The sequence below is a fragment of the Lampetra fluviatilis genome, chromosome 79 (assembly GCF_964198595.1).
Source record: "Lampetra fluviatilis chromosome 79, kcLamFluv1.1, whole genome shotgun sequence".
Taxonomy (NCBI): domain Eukaryota; kingdom Metazoa; phylum Chordata; class Hyperoartia; order Petromyzontiformes; family Petromyzontidae; genus Lampetra; species Lampetra fluviatilis.
This window is the reverse complement of record NC_136353.1, coordinates 1,386,536-1,409,814: the sequence shown is the minus strand read 5'-3', so window position 1 is coordinate 1,409,814 and position 23,279 is coordinate 1,386,536. Positions and strand designations below refer to the sequence as shown.

Sequence of the window (23,279 nt, the reverse complement as noted above, 5' to 3'; positions counted from 1 at the left end):
CTCAATTTCGATTTAAAGCTTTCGTGACTGCAGGAATTCATCTTCTTCTTCGTTCTTTCGGTAAACTACTCGCTTGAAACTTTCATAAACTAGCTGAGACCAGACCACTGTCGGTTGGAATGGGGTCCTATATGTATACCCACCACCGGATTGGAAGAATAGGCAGGCGAATCTTACAGATGACAAGCTGATGGTCAGTGGGCAAATCATCTCCACGGTCGGTTCTGGTGTCAAAGACATTGGCCCGCATCCATTGTTCCGTCACTATATAGTCCAGCAGATGTTCTTGCCTGGACCCGGCGTGCATCCATGATGTTGTGTGGATGTGCCGATGCCGGAACAGCGTGTTGGTTATTGGTAATTACAAGCCGATGGGGTGCACAAAAGTCGAGCCGCCTCCTACCATTGTTATTGAGTTTATCTGACCCATGCATTCCAATCACTCCAGACCAGGTGCCAGTATCATTACCCACTCGCGAATTAAAGTCACCCAACAGGATGACTTTATCCCGAAAAGCCACATCAGCTAGCACCTGTGACAGGAGGTCATAGAAGGCATCTGACTCATTGGCCATGCCTGCATTTTTCCACTGATGTTCATCTTCGATGAGGGCATAATTAACCACGACCACCACTTCTAGCCTCTGATTGATAGGAAGGCAAGCCTACAATAGCCTGGGGCTTACAGCTTCCCACACCTCACCGCCATGTGCCCACACCAACTTCATTCTTTTGTTAAGAAGTGCCACTCCCTGTTGTTTGGCAGTTTCCTGTCCCAACTAGAGAACTGTCCACCCCTTATGGTAGCAGGAGCCAGAGCCAGACCACTGGACCTTCTGAATACCGCAGAGATCCAGGTGGTACTGGTCCAGCTCCCGACAGGAGTAGCAGCCTCTCCTCCACAGTGAGCTTTCGAACATTCCACATGGCTTTAGCTTTTTCTGGAGGAATCCCGAGGATAAGGATTCAGTCTCCTGGCTCCGCCAAATGAGGGTTGGCCAGGAGACGTCAAAGACGTCTGTGCCCCCGTGGCCTCCAGCAGAAGCTATATTCAATATTTTTCACGTGGGTGTGTGATCAATAATTGAATTTGGAGGGGGTACCAGCCCTTCGCACCTGTCCAGAACCCCTGTTTAGCCGCTGTTTTGGCTACAAGCACCATGAATGGGGTATATCTGATTTTGGAATTGGCCTTCCCTCCACGCACACACTGACACAAACACACGTACACACACGCAAACACTCACTACTAGCGCGAGGCCGAATCACGACTCCTCTGAACAAAATAATTCTGTGGTTCAGTTTGTGCAATTGCAAGTTCGTGTTCTAAAGTCAATGCTATTTCTTTTTTTATCTAATGGAAGCTGGTTTGTAAGCGCTTCACTAAGTCAGTCGTTCGTAAGTCGAGGACTGTTTGTATACTATACACTACGATACACTACACACTAAACTACACTATATACGACTATACACTACACTACTATACAATACATTATACACTACTACAGACTAAACTACACTACTACATACTACACTGATATACACTACTAAACACGTTCAGCTTTCTCTTGGCTGTCCATCAAAGACAATGATGACGCCGCTCCACTTGTTTATGGGGTGTAGATGTGGCTAAGCGCTTTTGGTGCTCATGCCACTTCATGTAGGTGTGGAGGCCGATGCTAGAGCCGCACATTCTACTGCAGATGGGACATGCGGCGTCTGGTGGGTGTCGGATGGCGTTATCCCAGCTGCGTGTTGGTGTCTCTGGGTGCGTCTCTCGTATTTCCTCTGTGAGATGGCGTCTTCCAGGTGCTGAATCCTTCTGGCACAGGTGGACTGCCAGGTAGACCTGTCCAGCCCCAGGGGTTATAGGCTAGAGGGGTTGATGTTACAGCGCTTCAGCAGGTCCTTGCTATGGTCCTTGAAGCGCTATTTTTGTCCTCCAGCAGAGCATTTGGCTGCGCTGAGTTGGCCATAGCGAACTTGACGGAGGGAGGTGGTGATCAGGCATGCGGATCACGTGGCCACGCCAGCGGAGGTGTCGTTTAGCCATGCTTGCCTCAATGCAGGACGATTTGCGTTGGGGTACTTTGTCCTCCCAGGTTAGCCTTAGGATGCGCTGGAGGCATCTGATGTAGATGGCTTCCAGGATGTTGATGTGCCACCTATATGGGGTCGAGGTCTCTGAGCTGTAAAGCAGGATAGGGACACAAATGGCGTTGTGAACTGCCACCTTGGCGTGGGTCTTGAGGTTATGATTTTCGAAGACCCTGACCCGGAGGCGTCCAAAGGAAGCGGAGGCTCTATTGAAGCGAGTGTGGGTTTCGTCGTCAGGGGGGCACATAGGGGGGGCACATAGGGAGAGCGCAGAGCCGGGTTAGGTGAAATGGGGTACCAATTTGGGGGATAGACTACTGATGTTGAAAGTGTGGAGTGAAGGGGACGCGGATGAGAGTTGAGAATTATTTCTGTCTTCTGAGTATTGACTTGGAAGCCGACAGAGCAGTAGAAGGAGGATACCAGGTTGAGGGTGTGTTACATGGAGTATGGGATGTGAGCCAGGAGTGCACAGTCGTCTACATATTGCAGTTCAGAGATCTGTTGGGTTCTCGTTTTTGTGTGGACTTAAGTTGAAGAGTTTTTCATCCAGACGGTACTGTAGCTGGAGTCCGTCGATTGAGCTGTGGGAGTTGTGTGCCAGGCTTGTGACAGCAGCAAGGATCATGTTGAATATGACTGGAGCCAGAACACAACCTTGCTTGACGTTACACACAAAGCACCACTCTTGTAGTGCTTTCTTTCTCTTAACTGTTTTAGAATACTCAGAAACTTGGGAGGCACCCCAAGTTTGAGCTGCTGCCAGAGTGTCTCGCAGTTGGTGTTGAATGCTCTGGTGATGTTAATAAAAGCGATGAAGATGTCTTTGTTTTGCTCCTGACATTTTTTCTGCAGTTGCTTTGCAACAAAGATTACGTCGGTGGTGCTCCTGCCTTTCCTGAAGCCGCACTGGGATGCTGGGATAATGTTTTCATATAGGTGCTCTGCGAGCCGGTAGAACATTATCCTGGCAAGGACCCTCCTGGCGACTTAAATGAGGGAGATACATCTGCTGTTGCCACAAGCCACTTGTCACCCTTATTCTTGTAGCTAACTACATTTGCATTCTTCCATTCATGCGGGATGGTTTCGGACAGCCAGATGAACTTGATGAAAATATACAAGTGGTGATGGAGAAGGTATCCTCCGTTTTTCAAGACCTCAGCTGGGATGCCTTCAGGTCCAGCCCTTTTGGTATTTTTCAGGCCTTTGACCGCCTGGTGGACCTCAGAAAACTGTGATGGGGTCACGAGTTCATGAATGGGCGGGATATCTGGGAGTGTGTCGAGGATGAGCAGGTCTGCAGGGTTCGTGTGGTTGATGAGGCTATCAAAATACTCTGACCATATCTCCAAGATATTTTGGCGGTACTTGAAAAGCGTGTTGCCATCAGCAGACCTGGCCGAGGTGATGGCTTGTTTTTAGGGGCCATAGAGGGCTTTGATGGCATCATAAAACTGTGGGGTGTTGTTTTTGTCCAGGAGGCTTTGGATCTGATCTGCCTTTTGGACCCACCAGGTGTCCTCCATGGTACAGCGATCACACTGAGACTCTGCTTTGGCCTGGAAGAGGGAGGATTGGAGAGTGGGGAAGTGTGGGTTGGACAGGACGGCTTTGTGGGCTTGGCGTTTGTTCTGCAGGAGTGTGTGGTTGTCGGCAGTATTCTCGTTCAACCGGTCTTGCTGACGCTTTTTGGTGTACCCGACTGATATGGAGGCTACCTCGAGGATGGCTGTGCACAGCTGAGTCTATGTGGTGTTGGGGACGGAGTCCGGGGGGGGGGGGTTTGGGGGTGTTTGGTGGAGAGGAGACGCCGCAGGTTGTTCATGACAGTAGGGTTTTTGAGGGTATGACATTTCAGCATCTTATTTGGGGGTTTGGGTCACTAGTACATCCTTTTGGTCACAGTGATGGACAATAATGTAATCTAGGAGGTGACAGTGCTTGGAGCAGGGGTTTTGCCAGGAGTTTTTGTATTTGTCCTTCAACTGGAAAAGGGTGTTGGTGATCACTAGGTGGTGTTCGGAGCCCACCCTGGCATTGAATTCTCCCATGAGGAGTAGCTTGTCGGTATGTGGTGTGTTTTTAATGGCAGTGTCGAGAGCTTTATAGAAGGCCTCCTTGGCATCGTCTGCATACAGCGTAAGAGAATAAGCACTGATGAGCGTGGCAGAGCGTCCCCCAGCCAAGGGGATGTGCCATGTCATCAGCGGCTCACTTATGCCAACAAGGCATTCAGGGACGCGCTGGAGGTTTTCACAGGCAGCGAACAACTTCCGGAACACCATTCCAGAAGGTGTAACCCTCACCAACCTCTGTGAAGAGTCTTCTCCATGGAAGCAGGTTTCACTGAGCGCTGCAATGTCGGTGTTGTATTTCCTGAGTTCATGGGCCACGAGGGCTGTCCTTCCGTGCAGTCTGTCAGTTTTTTCGGACGTTCCATGAAGCAATTTGAAGGGGTAAACGAGTCTTGGATTTCATTGAGTTTCAGCCACTGAATGGGATGCTCTGATGGTAGCAGCTAACCACCCGGAGTGAGTGCAAGACAAGTATTAGACCAAATGTTCCATCAGTGGTGAGCAGCACGCTGTCCCATCTCATGTCTTGGCGACCTACACCCCATCGCTGCCTACGTGCAGAGTTTGGCTAGATGCTCCTGGCCACATTCTTGACCTGCACCTTCCACCATTCACTGTCGCTGCTGGGCTTAAAAAAGGGGGGGGGAGGGTTTGGAGCTAGAAGCCTGCGCAGTGAGTGGATTAAGGTGAGAGTAGGATTGCACAGTTCATACGCCCACCATCTGCACTCCAGCCAGACTCTGATGGCATGAGCAGCTCACGGCGACCTTCTTCTGGCCAAAGCTGTAGAGGACTGCCGTAGATCCGGTTTATTGAATAGCGCCATTGCGGGTACCCACCACAGATTTGGAGTCAGGGTTTACTGCCCTATTATTTGGTTTTTTCGGTTAAGTCACGTCTAAAGATAAAATAATAAATTAAATAATAGAATACGACGTTTCGATTGCAACACAAGCAATCATCATCAGGTATAATGATGATTGCTTGTGTTGCAATCGAAACGTCGTATTCTATTATTTAATTTAATTTATTATTTTATCTTTAGACGTGACTTAACCGAAAGAACCAAATAATAATTCCTGCAGTCACGAAAGTTCTAAAATTAAGATTTTACTGCCCTAGCCAAAGTTTACCCACCAGGCAGTGAGGCAGTGGTTGGCAAGTTGTAGATACCTCTGGGGACCACTGCAGCTCCAAGATACCCTACTGGTTTGGCCTGGTGGCACAGGACACCAGTTACTGTGGGCTACCAAAGGGGAGGCACAGTAGAAGTTTTGATGGAGAGGCTCTGTCCTGGTAAGGAAGACTTATGCACTCAGCTTTCTTTTTCACCATGATGGCTAGCCAACTGCAACGTTTATCAGCATGGGTAACAAAACATGGCAACCAAGCAAGCATGCAAGCAGAGCAGCTGGCAGGCAAGCAAGCAAGTGGACATGCACCTAAGCTAATCATGATTGCTGCCCCAGGCGCATCATGTCACCCTGTGATTGAGGCAACCACCGGCCCACACTACACACTATAAACTACATTATACACTGCTATACACTACACTTTTGGCTCGCCAATGAACAAAAACGGTCACCGCATCGCGCAGCACTTTCAGATGGGCTGCTTCTGCGGCTGTCTGGAACGCTCTTCCTTCCTATATTAGGAAGCAGCTGGGAGCAATTTAACCTTAAAATCATCTAGATTGACAAACCCACTTCTTTAGAACTGCTTCTAGTTGTTAAGTTTTCTTTCCTTCCCCTCTACCTACAATTAGCGGCGGTTGGCTACGTACGGTGCGAAAAAAATTAAACATACACATACATATATACACTCAGTCTCATTCACACACAGCTCAACCAGGTGGCTGATATCATCATCACGTGGATATTTATTGCAGCCAAATACTCTAAACGCGTGGCATCGATTATAAATGTAGATCGGAAACACTGTAGGACCCATAGAAAAATCCATGCGACCAGCACGGGGAGAGAGAGAAAAGCAGACTCCAAATATACAACAGCAGGCATCTCCACGGGGAGAAAGAGACGCAAACATACATCCATTATACAGGTTTTTTTTGGGGTTAGATCACGTAAATATGCGTCGTTAAACCCGTCACAGACAATTAGTAAGGGTTGTCACGTAAGCAGGACATGCGAATTCGTCACTAGTACAGCACACCGGTGTGTTGGAGAGCCAAGCCACATTTACAATCTGAGTACGACGTTTTGCCAGTAATTACAACTAGCTTCATCAGGCGACGGCCAGATTTGTGGAGGTGTAGATGTGATGACAACACGTGTGTTGCTCTTCTTGTGCGAAGTGGGGGGGGGGGGATTAATAAATCAACGTACATTATGCATGCGCATTCTGCAAGCCCATTAATCTTGTACTTCATGTCCATTGTGTGTACTAAAATAGCCTTTCCAACCGTAATCCCTATTCAAGTATGGTGGACTGTATAGGCATGCATTTAAGCAATATCTTATTTTATGATTCGCTTCCAAGCAGCACTAAGTCGGTAGCTATCCGAACGGTTACAATTATTTGCATTTCTTTCAATTTCAACAGATTCGGTAATTAGTCTTGGCCAGTAGTAACTTGTTTTGCACAGAACTTCAACATTATCTAAATGAATTGCGTGTCCTTGTTGGCACACGTGTTCCGCGACTGCTGACAGTTGTATTTGGGAGTATTTAATATTCATTTGGTGTTCTTTTAGTATCGTGCTGATCATTCATCCTGTTTGCCCAACATAGCATTTGCCACAAGTGCAATTAATCCGGTACACAACTTCTGTTGATAGTTTCGGTAGTACATCTTTTGTACCAGATATAAATTTCTGTATTTTATGTATTGTGCCAAATCTGACTCGGATGCTTGTTTTTCCAAACATCTAGCTAGTTGATCAGTTACTCCCACAATGTACAGTATTTTAATAGTTTTAATTACTTGGGCAGTTTCAGTGCTCGTGTTATTTGATTTGGTTTTGACATTCAATGCCCTGTTGATTTGTGCATTATTGTAACTGGTCAATTGCAGTGCTTTTTTACCATGTTTAATTTAACTTCTCAGACTATCACCATTTGACACTTTCTTAGCCTGATGAATGAGCGTCTTGATGACAGCAGATTCTGTGCGGGGTGATGGTGTGACTCTGCATTCAGATAGGTGTCAGTGTGTGTTTTCTTTTGGTAAATGCTGTATGTCATTTTACCATTGAAACCCCGTCCAAGCAGAATATCCAGAAATGGTAGAGTTCTGTCAGCTTCCATTTCCATGGTGAACTGGATGGATGGGTTTTTGCGAGTTGAGACCAGACCACCAATGTGTCATCCACATATATAACCAAGCAGAGGGTTTTAGTGTGCTTGAAGCTATTGCTTTTGTTTCAAAATCTTCCATGTGTAGTGGCATAAAATAGTAGTGCAGTGGCGAAGGGTAGTAGCATAGCGCTGGCTGCTGGCAGGGAAGGGGATCTGTGGCTTACAGCAGTCCTGACGTCAGCAGGCCAAGATATACACCTGAGGGGGATCTCGGAGAAAGGTCACAGAAGGGGCACACCAAGAACCTGCTAGTAATTTCCAGAAAGGGGGCATGGCCGGGGGCGGAGCCAGGCCATGCTAACAGTATAAGAGGGGCCCCTGTAGGGGACCTCGGGAATGTTGTTGGAGTGGGATCACTGTCGTGCTGCTGAAGTTTTCATCACCATTCTTCTCATCGTCTTCACCATTCTTCTCGTCTTCACCATCCTTCTTGTCATCGTCTCCGTCTTCACCATCTCGGGGCGTCACCAGTCAGGCAGCCTACCATCTGTCCTGACTGAGTAGCGTCGCTGATCATAGACGGACTAATTATTAAGAGTGTTAACCCGATGGTGCTTGTTAATAAAGAAGTGCCTCCAAGTCTGATCGTCTCCGAGTTATTCACTACACATGCACAAATTCGCTATCACAGGAGACAAAGAAGAGCCCATTGCTGCTCCTTCCTTTTGTTTACAGAAGTCACCTTTCCACAAGAAATAGGTGTTCTTTAGACAGTGTTCAGCTAGTCGTGGAATATATTTGGCTAAACCTGCGTTAATTACCAGTGTCGAGTAATTTTATTGACTCGTTGACCGGAACCCTCGTGAACAGAGAAGTCACATCAAAACTTATGATAATATCTTTAGGATTAAGCTTAATATCTTTAATTATATTTATGAGATGTTCAGAGTTTTTGATGAATGAAGAGGTCCTACAGATGTAGAGCTGTATTTGTTTTGTTACGTACTGTGCTAATTTGTATGTGGCAGAGCCTATTGTACTAACTATGGGTCTTAATGGGACATCAGGTTTTTAAATCTTTGGTTGCCCATAAAGTCTTGGTGGTTTTTATGTCCTTGGTTTGATCAGGTATTTTGCTCATCCTTGGGAATTGATGACTTGGCAATGATTGCCGTTGTTTCAAATATACAGCAGCAGGCATAGTCAGGATCACGAGATCAAACCCACGACTTCCTGCATACCAGGCAAGGTCGTCAACATCTCCCAGCTACCATGGTATTTAAAGTATTTCAAAAGCATAACCCACGACCTCCTGCATACCAGGCAAGGTAGTTAACATCTCCACGGGCAGAGAGAGACGCAGACTCCAAATATACAGCAGCAGGCATCGTCGGGGTCATGGTCTATATTCCGCAAACCTCCTGCATACCAAGTGAGGTAGTCAACATCTCCTAGCCAACGGACCCAGGGCGAGATCGAATCCCAGCCCCTGACTCAAAACCGGGTCCACATCGTACTCCGGGGCTCCCAAATGCCCCAGTTCCTTGTTCCAGGTTTTGGTCATGGATGTGGATTCCCAGCTCCAGAACTCTGACCTCTGAACTCTGGACTCCACCTCCGGCTCTGGACTCCGGATTGCGACTCCGGACTCCGGCTCCGGGTCTTATCCCAAGTTCCATGAGCGCCAGGTGTGATTTTTGGGCCCAACTGAAGAAGAGTTCACTCCTTTTTTATTTGTTCCCCCAGGTACAGTTCTGGGTCCCAGGTCCTGGTTCTGGTCCCGGTTCTGGTTCCAGTTCGGGTTGTGGTCCTGGTTCTGGTCCAGATCTGGGTCCCAGTTCCGGTCCGGGTTGTGGTCCTGACCCGATTCTATTCTGATTCTAGTTCTGGTCATGGTTCTAGTTTGGGTTGTGGTCTTGGTTCTGTTCCAGATCTGGTTCCAGTTCTGGTTCTGGTTTTGGTCCTGGTCCTAGTCTGGATCCGGATCCTTGAACCAGTTGCGGTCCTGGATCCCTGTTTCAGTTCAGGTTGTGGTCCCAATTCTGTTCCAGACCTGTCTCCAGTTATCATTCTCGTTCGGTTCATGGTCCTGTTCCGGAGTCCGAATTCCAATCCTGGATCCGCGTTCCGGGTTTCTGGGTTTGGGTGCTCACGCCGCTTCCTGATTCCGTCTGCGTCTCCGATCGCGGATCACGGAGAGGTGGAGACGGCGAAGCCTCCGTGTGGACAGAGACAGGGACAGCATCTGGACACAGACAGACACACACACACACAAAGATCCCCCGTGTCACCTGAACAGACTGTTGGGGAAAGTGCTGTTAGTAGCGAGCAGCAGTGCCTATGTACACTCACACACAAATAGACACAGACGCACACAGACACACACACACAGACAAAGAACCCCCATATAGCCTTAAAGGACTATTGGGGCAAGTGCTGTTAACGAGCACCTATGAAGGCCAGAACAGCACACGATGGGGTGGGTGGCCAGCACCACGCCCGGCCGCCTTTGTCTCCCCCAGTCCCAGAGACAGACTCACATACTCACCCACTCACACATTCACTCCCTAACCCATTCATTCGCTCACAAACAAAGCTTCCCCAGGTAGCTCATGCAGTTACTGTAGGGGCAAGTGCTATTAGTAGTGGATAGCGCCGCGCCTATTAAAGCCGCCAATGTGGCACATGAGGGGGTGGGTGGTACAGCGCCACGCCCTCCCCACCTATGTCTCCCCTAGTGGTGATGTTTACTACACATCACACCGCACCAGGTACTCACTTGAGGCGGAGTCGACCTAGGGGGGGGGGCCCGGACCGGTGTAAGATAATCGCTATCACTGTGTGGTGTTGGCGGTGGTGGGTCTTTATGGGTGTATCTATGACAACTCATCCGATAATCTAGAAAGCTCTTGAATCGCACACACACGCACGTCAAGTATCAGAATCTGTAATGTAGACTGGAATAATCTGGTGATCTACAAAGCTCTTCAATCACACACACACAAACATCCAGTAAAGAATCTGTAATCTAGACTGGAGCGGCAGTCTTGAGTCACACCTGCGGCACGAGCGACGATGGGTGGGTGTTGTGGCGCGACGGGCAGCGCAGCGCCTGCAGCACAGAGTACAGGTCGTCGCTGGCGTTCCCGACGGTGCCAGCAGAGTTCCCGGCGGTGCCAGCGGCATTCCCGGCGGCATTCCCGGCATCAGCAGCAGCGGCGAGCTCCTCGAAGGTCCCGATCAGCAGCACCAGCGCCACCCGCAACAGGACTTTCACGCCTGCAGCAGGGGTACCGGTAGCTGTGACAGCAGTAGCAGGATTGACAGCAGCAGCAGCAGGAGCAGTGACAGCAGTAGGAGTGACAGCAGCAGCAGGAGCATTGGCAGCAGGAACATTGGCAGCAGAAGAAGCAACAGGATAATTAACAGCAGCAGGATAATTAACAGCAGCAGACGCAGCAGGAGCATTGACAGGAGCAGAAGAGGCAGCAGGATAATTAACAGCAGAAGCAGCAGCAGTAGCACCATGTGCAGCAGGACCTTCACGCCTGCAGCAGGGGTAGCGGTGGCACATGGTGGCACACAACCGCATGTCACCAGTGCGTGTCTCCGTGTGTCACCGTGGGTCACCGTGTGTCACTGTCACATGTCACTGCGTGTCAGCGTCATGTGTCAGTGTGTGTCAGCGTCGCGTGTCACCGTCGTGTGTCACCGTGCGTCACTGATGTGTGTCAGTGTGTCACCGCATGTCACTGTGTCAGCGTCGTGTGTCAGTGTGTGTCACCGTGTCTCAACGTCGTGTGTCACCGCGTGCACTGTCACATGTCTCAGTGCGTGTCACCGCATGTCACCTTCGCACAGGAACATGTCCCAGACGCGCGCCAGGCTAGGTGCAGGCAGCGTGCGTGCGAACGCGCACAGCAGCCACTCGGGCAGGATGAGCGTCGGTGGAAGCTGCAGGCGGTGCAGCAGGACGCGAGCGTGCGGAGACAGGCGGGGCGCCAGCAGCAGGGACAGCAGCTCGCAGTCCTGCTGCACCGCCTCCTGCAGCAACCACACAACCACAATCATGCAGCAACTACACAACCACAATCATATAGCAACCACACAACCACAATAATGCAGTAACCACACAACCACAATCATAGCAACCACACAACCACAATCATAGCAACCACACAACCACAATCATTCAGCAACCACAATCATACAGCAACCACACAACCACAGTCATTCAGCAACCACACAAACACAATCATACAGCAGCCACAATCATGCAGCAACCACAATCATTCAATAACCACACATACACACTGGCACACTACAACATGTTGGTGCCGGTGTTAGTGTAGATGCTAGTGCTTGTGGTAGTCTAGGTGTTAATGCTGGTGCTAGTGTTAGTGCAGGTGCTAGTGCAGGTGCTAGTGCAGGTGTTAGTGCAGGTGTTAGTGCAGGTATTAGTGCAGATATTTGATGCAAGTGCTAGTACAAGTGTAGTGACGTTATACGGATCACTACGGCGCTTTGCGCTGTGCGTGTTGTGGAGATAACTAGCAGGGTACAGTACCATGCACGTGATGGGCCGGGGTGAGGTATAGGGGCACGTGAGGACAAGTCACCCCGGCTCGAGTTAAGCACGTGACAGGATGGGCGAGCAGGTGCAGGGGAACAGGAATTGGCCGGACGGGCCGAGGGGGGTGGGCGAGGAAGGAGCGGGGGTAGCGGGGGCGTTAGAGGATAGAAGTTTCAGGCTCGAACGAGGTTCGAGGCTGTTCAGTGGTAGAAAGAATCCTGCTCGTCGCCTGGGTCCACGCTCTTGGACATCGTGGGTCAACAGCGCGAGGGCTGCTCTGGCCAGAGACAGCTATCCCGTCTGAAGTAGGTCAACAGCATGACGGCTGCTCTGACCAGATACATAGTTACCCTGTGCGGAGAGGATAGGTGGACGTAGCCCCGTCCGAAGTGGGTTAGGTGTGTAACGGTGTAGCATTGTGTGAATAAAAGTTGTTGCCTCCTAACAGTGTGTCTGCAAATGCTAACATTACACATGTGCTAGTGCTGGTGTTAGTGCATGTGCTAGTGCTGGTGTTAGTGCAGGTGTTAGTGCTGACCAGTCCAGGGCTGTAGTACCCAGGGAGGTAGTGCTCACAGATCTGGACCAGGCACCAGAACGCCTCCTGTTGGGTACACGGATTCAGCACTGGACTCTACACAGTCTGTACGTATGTATTTTTTACGTATTTGTGTAGTATGTATGTGTATGTAGTCTGTATATAGTATGTAGTGTAGTATGTGTATATGTATATGTAGTCTGATATAGTATGTAGTGTAGTATATCTCCATATATATGAAAGGCAAAGTTGTGAATATGTGTGTCTGTTCAAAATGTTTAGCGTACTTCCCGACATGCAAAAAACTTGAAATTTGCCATGTGGGTACTTTCCAGACTGTGCATCATGCAAAAATTATAAAAATAGACTTTTGTATATTTTTTTGGGGGGGGGGGCGCAATAATGCATATTTTTTGCACGGCAAGTGAGCTGTGACGTCACATCTCTGTCATGTAACCCGCGCATGCGTAGTGGTTAGCGCGCTGCACTACGAACCCGGCGACCCGAGTTCGATTCCCGCTCATGGCCACCACCGGTGACGATTATTTGAACCGGTCCTGGGCCTCCCCTAGGTCGACTCGGCCTCAAACGAGTAACTGGTATGGTGTGTGAACATCGCCACTGGGGAGACAAAGGAGGCCGGGCATCGTAAATCCAAGTCCCGGGCGAAGCCGGGTAGTAAAGCTAGTAGTACATGTATGTAGGTAGTGTATTGTAGTGTGTAGTAGTGTAGTGAGTTCCCAGGGAGACAGACGACGTAGTTGAGGCACACTCTTTTATTTAACCAAAAGGCGGTAACAATACTTGAAGGGGTAACAGCCCCTTCACCCGTACTCAATGGGAAACACCCCTAGCACTATCCCCTGACTGTCCTATTCCCAGTCCTCCGCTATGAGTGCTAGGGGAGGCTATCTGATCCGGCCCTGGTCAATCACGGATCCCGGCACCCAGCTAACCAGGCCGTGCTCTTACAAGAGCAGCGGTCCTGGAGCTCTTGGGGCCGCACCACTGGCTTGCCCTGCTTGGCCCTGACAAGGACAGCGAGCCAGGGGAGTTCCAGGGCCTATTCTGCCGGTCTTCAGTCTTCACTGGTAAGCTTCTAACACACTGGCCCCGAGCCCTCTGGCTCCCCGCCTTTTATAGGAATCCTCTCCGAGGGGTGGGGCTATGGGGGATCACAGCGCCCCCATGGCCCCCCAGGGTTAACTGATGCGGATGTGGATGGAGACACCCGTGTGTGGGTGCAGACACCCTTGTGTTTCTGTCCGCCTTTCTCCCCGTAACAACCCCTACAGTAGTGTAATGTGCAGTAGTCTAGTGTATAGTAGTGTAGTGTATAGTAGTGTAGATTATATGTAGGAAGTACATATGTAATCTGTATGTATGTACTTTGTATGTAGTCTGTAGGCATGTAGTATGTGGTACGTGCATCGTATATATGCAGTATATATGTAGTCTGTATGTATGTACTATGTATGTGTAGTGGTGTTTATTCACGCGGACAACTTCTTATTCTCCTGTCACTTTATTCGAAGCATCCCCCACGGGTGCTCCTCATGTTCAACATCACGTACTCCTCTCGCGAACTCTCCCTCTCTTACTCCGCTAGCCTGCTACTCCGAGCTCACTCTCCCTTGCTCTGCTAGCCTGTTTACTCCGCACTCTGCTAGCCTGTCACGGATGCTCTCTCTCTGGCTCCGCTAGCCTGTTCTCCGCTAGCCTCTTACTGTATACTCCACTAGCTTCTGACCCCGCTAACCTCTCACTGAATATCCCGCTAGCCTATTCTCCCCTAACCTATCACACTCACACTAAGGATTCCGCTAGCCTCTCCCTCGCTAGCCTGTTACTACACCCACACCTCCAACCTCGACCATGCCCCCAGCGGGGGTTCAGCCAACACCGCAAACGGAGGCAGTTTGGGGATACTGGGTCATATTGTCGCCTCCATTACAATTGGGGACATTGAATTGGAAGGGCCCGGTCTGGTCTCGAAGACGTTGGCCGTGCTATGCCTCTTAGGCACAGATTTCTTGGCCAGTATGCCCCTCAAATGCTAATTGACCAAGGTTGTATGGAGATGCCGTCGGGCCATCCATTGAGTTTTTTTAAACTCTCCCACCTTACTGACTCCTGTTGCAGCCTGTGTACGAGCTCTGGCTTGTGATTCGATTAAGATTCCTCTGGGTTCCCAAATGTTGGTGCCCCTAAGATTGCGCAAACCCCTGCAATTGCAAAGGCCTGAGGCGGGAGTCCTCTTAACTCCCTCTAACTATTTATCTCGGACTTCCTCCTTGTTGGGTGCTCTGACGGTCGTGTCGAAGGACCAGAAACCCTTTTTGCAGCTTTTGAACGTGGGTCTTTCGCACGTTGGTATACAGGCCGGTACCGTTTTGGCGCATGCGAACCCTGCTCAGTTAGCAGTAGACGCCACGCCAGTTGACGATTTTGGGGCTGGCATAGTCAGGGATGACAATTTGGATGACTCCTGGATTGACAGACTTTGCCAGGAAAATTCGCTCTTATCCCCCGATGAGCAACAGCGACTTCGAGCACTTAGTAAACGATTTGGAGATGTTTCTAGCCATAGTAAATTCGATATCGGACGCACGTCCCTATTGTCCCATCCCATTGATACGGGGAATTTGCCCCCTATTCGGTTGAACTCCCATCGCCTTAGCCCCAGAGAGAAAGATCATGTCCGCTTGGCGGTTGATGAGATGTTGGCGGCGGACATCATCTCTCCCTCTAATAGCCCTTCGGGAGCCCCCATTGTGTTGGTCAGGAAACGGGATGGGGGTCTCCGATTCTGCGTTGATTTTCGTAAATTAAACAAAATTGCAGTGGCAGATGCCTACCCACTTCCCCGCATGGACGATTTGCTTGACACCCTCTCGGGCTTCTGGCAGTTGCCATTTGATGAGGACTCCAAACCGAAAACTGCTTTCCGCACACCCCAGGGGCAGTTCCAATTCAATCGGCTTTCAATGGGCCTCCACTCGGCCCCGGCCACTTTTCAACGCCTCATAGAGATGGTCTCGAAATTTCGCTACAACAGTGGGATTCCTGTCTGATATATCTGGACGACGTTATCGTTTTCAGCCGCACATTTCACGAACATCTGCAGCATCTAGAATCAGTCATCGTCAAAGTGCGTGCTGCTAACCTCAAATTCAAACCACAAAAGTGCCATTTTCTGAAGTCGTCCGTAAAATGTTTGGGCCATTTGGTCAGCGTGTCAGGAGTCGCTATAGACCCGGAGAAAATGGCTTGTGCCCATGCGTGGCCGACCACCACATCTGTTGCAGAGTTGCGCAGTTTTGTGGGCTTCGCGTCATATTACCGTCGCTTTGTATGGAATTTCGCTACTATTGCTAAGCCACTCCATGCGCTGTCCGCTAAGGGCCAAAAATTCCACTGGGGCACAGAGGAGGAGGAAGCATTTGTTGCGCTCCGGGATTCCCTGGCTGATGCGCCCCCCCTGGGTTACCTCGACTTCTTGCTGCCCTTTGTGTTAGACACGGATGCCAGTGACACAGGCATAGGGACTGTGCTCTCCCAGGTGGTCGACGGCGCCGAAAGGGTTGTTGCATATGGCAGTCGGGTGTTGTCCTCCACGGAGCAACGCTATTGTGTGACCCATAGGGAGCTGCTGGCCATTGTGTACTTTGTCCAACTGTACAGGCCCTACTTGTATGGCAGGTGGTTCACTGTTCAGACGGATCATGCCGCCTTACAATACCCCTTGCGCATAGACCAGCCTTCGGGTCAGCTGTCTCGCTGGCTGGATGTGCTGCAGGAGTATGCGTTCGACGTCATTCACAGAAAGGGGGCACAGCATGGAAATGCGGACGCTTTATCTAGGCTGCAACCGGACAGTAGGTGCACATGCACGACTGGCTCGAGTCATTGCAGGGGTCCAGTTGACTCCATGCCTCAGTTGGTCGTGACGGCCGACGTGGCTCCTCTTCGAGGTGCGCCGCTGCCCACGGATTCCGGTCTGGGTCTCCCTCGCGATGAATGGTCTCCCTTACAGATTGAGGATACCTCTCTGTTGAAATTGTGGCGCCGTGTTAAATCCAGCAACCATGTCTCTACTCCGGCGACCGTCCAAGCCGTTGCCCTGCTTGATGGCCTCCTTACGCATCACTTTCCATGGCCGGGCATGGAAAGTGACGTGGCGCTATTTGGTGCCAGGATTGCACGCGTCGGAAGCCTCCAGTTGTGTATGATCGGCCCTCGCTGCAGTCCATACAGGTATCTCACATAAACAAACTTGTGGCCCTTGACATTTTAGGCCCATTCCAAACTTCTCAGCGGGGCCACAAGTATCTTTTGGTCGGGGTCGAGTACCTTACAAGATCAGTCGGCTTCGTCTATCACCGATGCCTTCTTACCGACGAGAGTCGGAATTTGTCTACTCGACTGCTCAAGGAGGTCTGTGACCTCCTCGGTACAAAGAAAATTCGTACCTCGCCCTACCACCCTCAAACCGATGGAATGGTGGAGTGCTTAAATCGCACCCTCACGTCCATGCTGTGCCACCAGGTGAATGTGAATCAGTCGGATTGGGACCTGTTTATTCCGGGCGTCCTCGCCGCGTATAGGTTGGCCCCTTATGCCTCAACGAGGTTTTCACCATTTTATTTGATGTATGCGAGGGAGCCCGAACCCCTGATGCACGTGCAAATGGGCTTAAACTTGTCTAAAAAGGGATCCGCCATGCCAGCTTCGATGAAGGTCATGTTTGACAGATTGCGTGAAGCACGGGAAGCTGCTGTGGATAATTCGGCCAACCGACAAGCGGCTAACGAGTGCTTGCAGAAACACCAGGGTTCCGGGCTTCCGTGGAGGAAGGCGGACAAAGCTTGGCTACATTGTTCCCAGGTGCCCATTGGGACATCCCCGAAATTACATCACCCTTGGCAGGGCCCCGTTGAGGTTGTGGAGGTCCGCCAGCCACAGTGTGTGCACATCCGATTCGGTCGCCGTCACTGGATTGTTGATCCATCTAGGTTAAAGAGATATGTGTTGCCTTGTCCCGTAGATTAATCGCCAAATTCCGGGGTGGCCAGTGCCTGATGCGTCCAACGAGCCGGGCCGTCCTGGCCGGGATGCGGTACGGCATAAGCTCTGTCTGTCGGGCGGATAAAACTCAGAGTTGGCATAGTGAGGAGCATGGTTGGTGCATGTTTTGGCTGGCCACTGAACAAAGACGGAGGTCACCGCATTCAGATGCACTTCTGCGGCCGTCTGGAACGTTCTTCTTTCAGATATTAGGAAGCCACTGGGAGCTATGATGCCACTTTAAAATCATCATCTAGATTGACAAACTAATTCCTTTAGAATTGCTTCTTGTGTTTAGTTTGTTGTCCATCCCCCCATACCTCCGATCAGCACAGTTGGCTACGTACGGAGCGAAATAAGTTCTACATACAAACATATGTAGTGACACTTCCTGTCACAGCCAGGGGAATAAAGGGGAAGCCCCGGTCTTTGGCTCGGCATCGTGGGTCAGCAGGATGTGTGCTGACTGACCCAGTCGATAGTTAACCCGCACTCACATAGCGATAGGGTAGCCACACTTTACTATAGAACCTGAGGCGGTTAGAGTTACCCCGTTGGGAAAGTTGTTTAATAAAAGTGTTGCCTCCACCATTGTTTGTGTGCCTCTGTACATCACACTACACATACATCATCTGAACAACCGGTCCTGGGCCTGCTCTAGGTCGACTCAGCCTCAAATGAGAACCTGGTGCGGTGTGAATCAAAAATCGCAATTGGGAAGATAATGGCGGCCACCCACTCGCTCGTGTGCCAGTGATGGCCTTCATAGGCACTGCTCGCTAACAGCACTTGCCCCAACAGTTTATCGAGGCAATACGTGCGTATGTGTGTATATAGGCACTGCTGCTAATCGCTACGAACAGCACTTGCCCTTCCAGCGTGTTGAGGCTCATGGGGGATCTTTTTCTTTGTGTGCGTGAATTCGTGCAGGTGTGTATGCGTGTGTGTATGTGTATGCATGTGCGTGTGTGCATGTGCGTGTGTGCATGCGTGTGTGTGTGCGTATTTCAGTCGTGGTTTAGTGGTAATTTATTGAAGGTGGAGGGGTTAGTTACCAGCCCCTCGCACCCGTCCAGAGCCCCCATTTAGCCACTGTGGTGGTCACAGACGCCATGAGGAGAAAGGCCAATCGGAATTGGCCATCCCCCCTCACAGCACTATACACGACAGCGTTGCTCGTCCGGCACCGCAAGGAGGTAGGGGGTTGTTTTGCCGGACACCAGGACCTACCATGGAACTGATCTGCCCTCTGACCATCGACTAGTCATCTGTAAGATGCGCCTGCCATTCTTCCACTCCGGTGGTGGGTGTACACCCAGGACCCCATTCCAACCTAAGGTGGCCTCGTCTCAGTTAGCTGATAATTTTATCATTGCTTGCGGCTAGGGTTGGCATCGTCCCCCACTCCTCCTGAGGTCGAGGGTAAATGGGCGAGGTTTAGGACTGTGACTCATGCAGCTGCAAAGGCTGTTTTGGGTACGCGGTCCGGACTTCCCCAGAGACGCTGCCTAACAGAGGTATTCAGGATGGCTGAAAAAAAGTGACAGGCCCACTCTAATCGTCTACAGCATCCCACGTCAGAGAATGAGGAGGCTTATCGTAGCCTTCGCTCGGAGGTTTGGAGAGCCGTGAGGCGCTGCAAGGATGGGTGGTGGTCACGGGTTGCTGAGAAGATAGAGTTTGCCTCAGTGGCCCGCGATCACAAATCCCTATTGAACTCCATAAAAAAAGTAACCTGCAGCGCCACACCTATTATTATATTCTCAGGTTTTTTCGGTAAAGTCACGTAGGTAAAACATTAAAAGTAATGAAAGTAAAATAAAACAAAACAAAAATAAAAATAAAATTCTATTTATTTTTGTTTTGTTTTATTTTACTTTCATTACTTTTAATGTTTTACCTACGTGACTTTACCGAAAAAACCTGAGAATATGAATCATTGCAGTCACGAAAGCTTCAAATCTAGGACCTATTATTATCATTAGGGGAAAAAATGGTGATCCAATCTCCGACCCCCAGGAACAGGTTTGCAGATTTGCTGCGCATTTCTGTGAGGTCCTGGGGGAGGGGAAATCCCTCAGCCAGGAAAACATCATGGCACAAAGTGAGGATGACCCTGCTGAGGCTGCGGTGCCTCAAATATTGGAAGAAGTCACCCCCTGTGAGTGGCTGGCTGAGGTGCCATCTGTTGAGGAAGTACTGAAGGCGATCCAGAGTCTGAGACCAGGAAAGGCACAGGTCAGAGATGATCTCCCAAGCGAAATACTGAGGGAGGGTGGCGTTTGTGCACAGACTGCCCTACATGACATCATAACAACAGTCTGGACCACTGGACGGGTTCAGCAGGACTGGAAGGATGCCCTGGTGGTTCCCCTCTTTAAGAAGGGGGACCGCACAGACTGTAACAACTACAGGGGCATCTCACTCCTCAGTGTGCCGGGAAAGGTTCTGGCAAGGATTATTCAACATCGCCTTGCTAGGCACGCTGAGGAGAGGGCGGTCCTGCACAGATGCCATATTTTCTGTCCGTCTGCTATAGCAGAGGTGTAGGGAATTCCAACAAGACCTACATCTCTGCTTTATTGACCTGGTCAAGGCCTATGATATCATCAGTAGGCCTGGGCTCTGGGTTGTTCTTCGTGCTTTAGGAGTCCCTGACCCTCTGCTCACGATCATTAAGGACCTTCATGAAGGTGAGCGGGCCCGGGTACAAACTACGTGGCCGGGAGTCAGAGCCATTCCCTGTACACCTTGGGGTGTGCGAAAGGGATGTCCTCTGGCTCCCACATTATTTAACATTTATTTTGACCACGTAGTTCATGAAGCCTTCAATAGCTGTACCGGGGGAACTTCCATTTGGTACAGATATAATGGGAGGCTGATCGATGCCCGGGTGCGGTCAAGGGATGGCTCCCTATTGGTCAACCACGTTATATATGCCGATGATTTGGCAATTGCTGCTCATTCAGAGGAGGAGTTGTAGACGCTGCTGCTGAAACTGGAGCATGCTACTATGAGGTGGGGCCTTCCCATCAGCCCCACCAAACTAAGCACCTGCCTGGGTATTTTGTACTATCGGACACTCCACCCCCACAACTCCCAATCAGTGATGGGGCAGTTGAGGAGAGAGTGGAGAGTTTCCCATACCTGGGCAGTGTGCTAATGACCGGCTCCGGTTTGGCAGCGGAGGTCTCACTCCGAATCAGTCGAGCGGCAATATCTTTTCATCGGTTGCGTAACGCTGTGTGGAAGCTGCATGGTCTGTCGCTCCACACGAAGATTCAGGTCTTCTCGGCCACGGTCATTCCCTCCCTTCTCTACGCTTGTGAAACGTGGACCCCCCTAATGGAGCATCTTCGCCGGTTAGAAACATTCAGGCTGGCCTGCCTACGATCCATCCTGGGTTTAACCAGGCTGGATTGTGTGAGGAGCTCACAAATCCTTGAAAGATCTGGGCAAAGTCCCATTGGTGAACTCCTCCGGCAGGCAAGGCTGCATTGGCTGGGCCATGTAGCCCGCATGCCCAGCCATCGCATGCCTAAACAGCTTTTGTTCAGCCGGATCGAGGGTGCTAAACAGGCGCGGCATGGGCTAGAGAAGAGATGGAGTGATATGGTACAGGAGGACGTGGAGCTGAGTGGACTTGCCGATGACTGGTACCAGAGGTGTCAAGATCGACCTCAGTGGAGGAGGCTCGTGAAGGATGCTACTGGGCAGTTGGAGGCAGTCGCCCTCCAACAACAACAGAGGGCGGAGGAGCGACGCTCACAACAACGAGCGGAGTGCCGGGTGGCTAAAGCACAGCAAGTTGGCACAGTAGGGGGCACAGGTGGTGCATCAGCCAGTCATTTCAGTCATCTCAGTCAGTTGACCTGTGGCACCTGGGTCTGCCCCGTGACCTCCTGCCAGCGGGCGTTCGACACTTCACGTGGCCTCAAGGTGCACATGGCCTGGCACAAGCGTCGTAGTGACGTCACCGCCACTTAGTGGTGCATGGCGGTTGTTGTTGTGTGTGTGTGTATGCGTGCGTGTGTGTGCGTTTGTGTATGTGCGGGTGTTGGCACCTCGGCTGGCATGCGCATGAGCAGGGTGGCAGCGATGGGCGCCTGCGCCTGACAGTAGCCGACCTCCGGGCAGAGCACGGAGAATGCTCGGAGCACCTGGGCCAGATCCCTCTGCCTGATGGTGAGGGGTGGTGGTAGGAGTGGTTGGGACACACACACAGCACGGTTTTTGCTACGTGCGGTGTGAAAAAAGTTCAACGCATATACATACGAATAAGTAGTGGGTTATACGGAGGCACACACTTGAACTGGGAGGCAACACGTTTCTTACACGGCCCCAACAAGGCTACTACTTAAACGTAACAACGGGTTCTACATATAGGTGATAACTACACAGTTAACTAGACCACAATGAGGTAACTACATAACCGGGTTAGTCAGTAACACACTGCCTGACCCACGATGCCAAGCGTAAAGACCGAGGACCGAGGATCAAAGAGACGTAGCACCGATGGGTTCCATTCCAACAGACAGCTGCGATTGCTCTCGGGACCTCCCTTTTATGCTCCCAAGCGTGGCCTCGCTCCACCTTCGGCCACGCCCCTTCTGGATCTCACCAGAGGGTTCTCGACCGAGCATCACGTGCCCCTCAAGCCACCCTTTGAGCCCCCTCGCTACCCTGTCCCGGTCACGCGCCCTCTCGAGTTCACCCAGAATGTCACGTCCTCTCTTGCCCGCTCTCTGACCGTCACCAGAACCATGCCCCCTACGGCCCGCTTCCATGCCATGCCTACTCTGGTGCCAGAGAGAGGCTCAAAACGCACAGTTCCACTCTTGTGACAGTAGCTGGCGCTAAACGCCATAGTGACTCCATTTACGTCACTACACTAATACTACACACTCCACTATACGCTACACCACTATATACTACACTACAATACTATACACTACACTATACACTCCAGTACTATACACTACACATTACACTACATTACTATACACTACATACAACACTATTACACTATACACTACACTATATGCTACACTACAGTACTATACACTACACTAAACGCTTTACTACTATACTATAAACTACACACTACTATACACTACACTACTACACTGTACAATACTACACACTACACTACTCATTATACTAAACTATGCTACTCTACGATACACTGCACTATACTACACTTTAATACTATACACTACACTATATGCTATACTACGAAACTATACACTACACACTACACTACTATACAGTACCTACATACATGCACTATACAATACACTACTCTATACACTACACTATTATACATTACACTACTACACTGGACAATACTACACACTACCCTACAATCCATTACACAATGCACTACTCACTATACTGTGCTACACTACTATACACGACGATACACTACACCACGATACTACATTGAGACAACTCTCCCCCGTGCCAACTCGTTTCTTTACAACTGCTTGTTGCTGTGTTTAGTTTGTTGTCCTTCCCATGCACCTCCGATTATCACGGTTGGCGACGTACAGTGTCAAAGAAGTTAAATGTACATACAGACTATTATACATGACACTACTCTATACTACACGACTACACACTACACTACAATACACTGCACTATATACTATACAACAGTAATCAGAGGT

The 23,279-nt window shown here is 50.2% G+C and overlaps 1 protein-coding gene across 5 annotated transcripts in view; it reads right to left on the bottom strand.

Annotated features, from left to right (window-relative positions):
• Nucleotides 1-6,043: 6,043 nt before the first annotated feature.
• The window catches only part of LOC144953644 (TBC1 domain family member 10A-like), a 29,895-nt gene continuing 12,659 nt past the window's right edge, over nt 6,044-23,279 (bottom strand). For 2 of the 5 annotated variants that reach the window (XM_078884232.1, XM_078884236.1), the window contains 6 exons: nt 21,675-21,789; nt 13,039-13,164; nt 12,544-12,609; nt 11,284-11,476; nt 10,491-10,732; nt 6,044-9,677 (listed from right to left, as the gene is read on the bottom strand). In XM_078884232.1, the coding sequence (XP_078740358.1) occupies nt 9,582-9,677; nt 10,491-10,732; nt 11,284-11,476; nt 12,544-12,609; nt 13,039-13,164; nt 21,675-21,789 (838 nt within the window). In that variant the 3' untranslated portion in view covers nt 6,044-9,581. The remainder of the gene's footprint in view (nt 9,678-10,490; nt 10,733-11,283; nt 11,477-12,543; nt 12,610-13,038; nt 13,165-21,674; nt 21,790-23,279) is intronic. The other 3 variants (XM_078884233.1, XM_078884234.1, XM_078884235.1) reach the window with 3 other exon arrangements.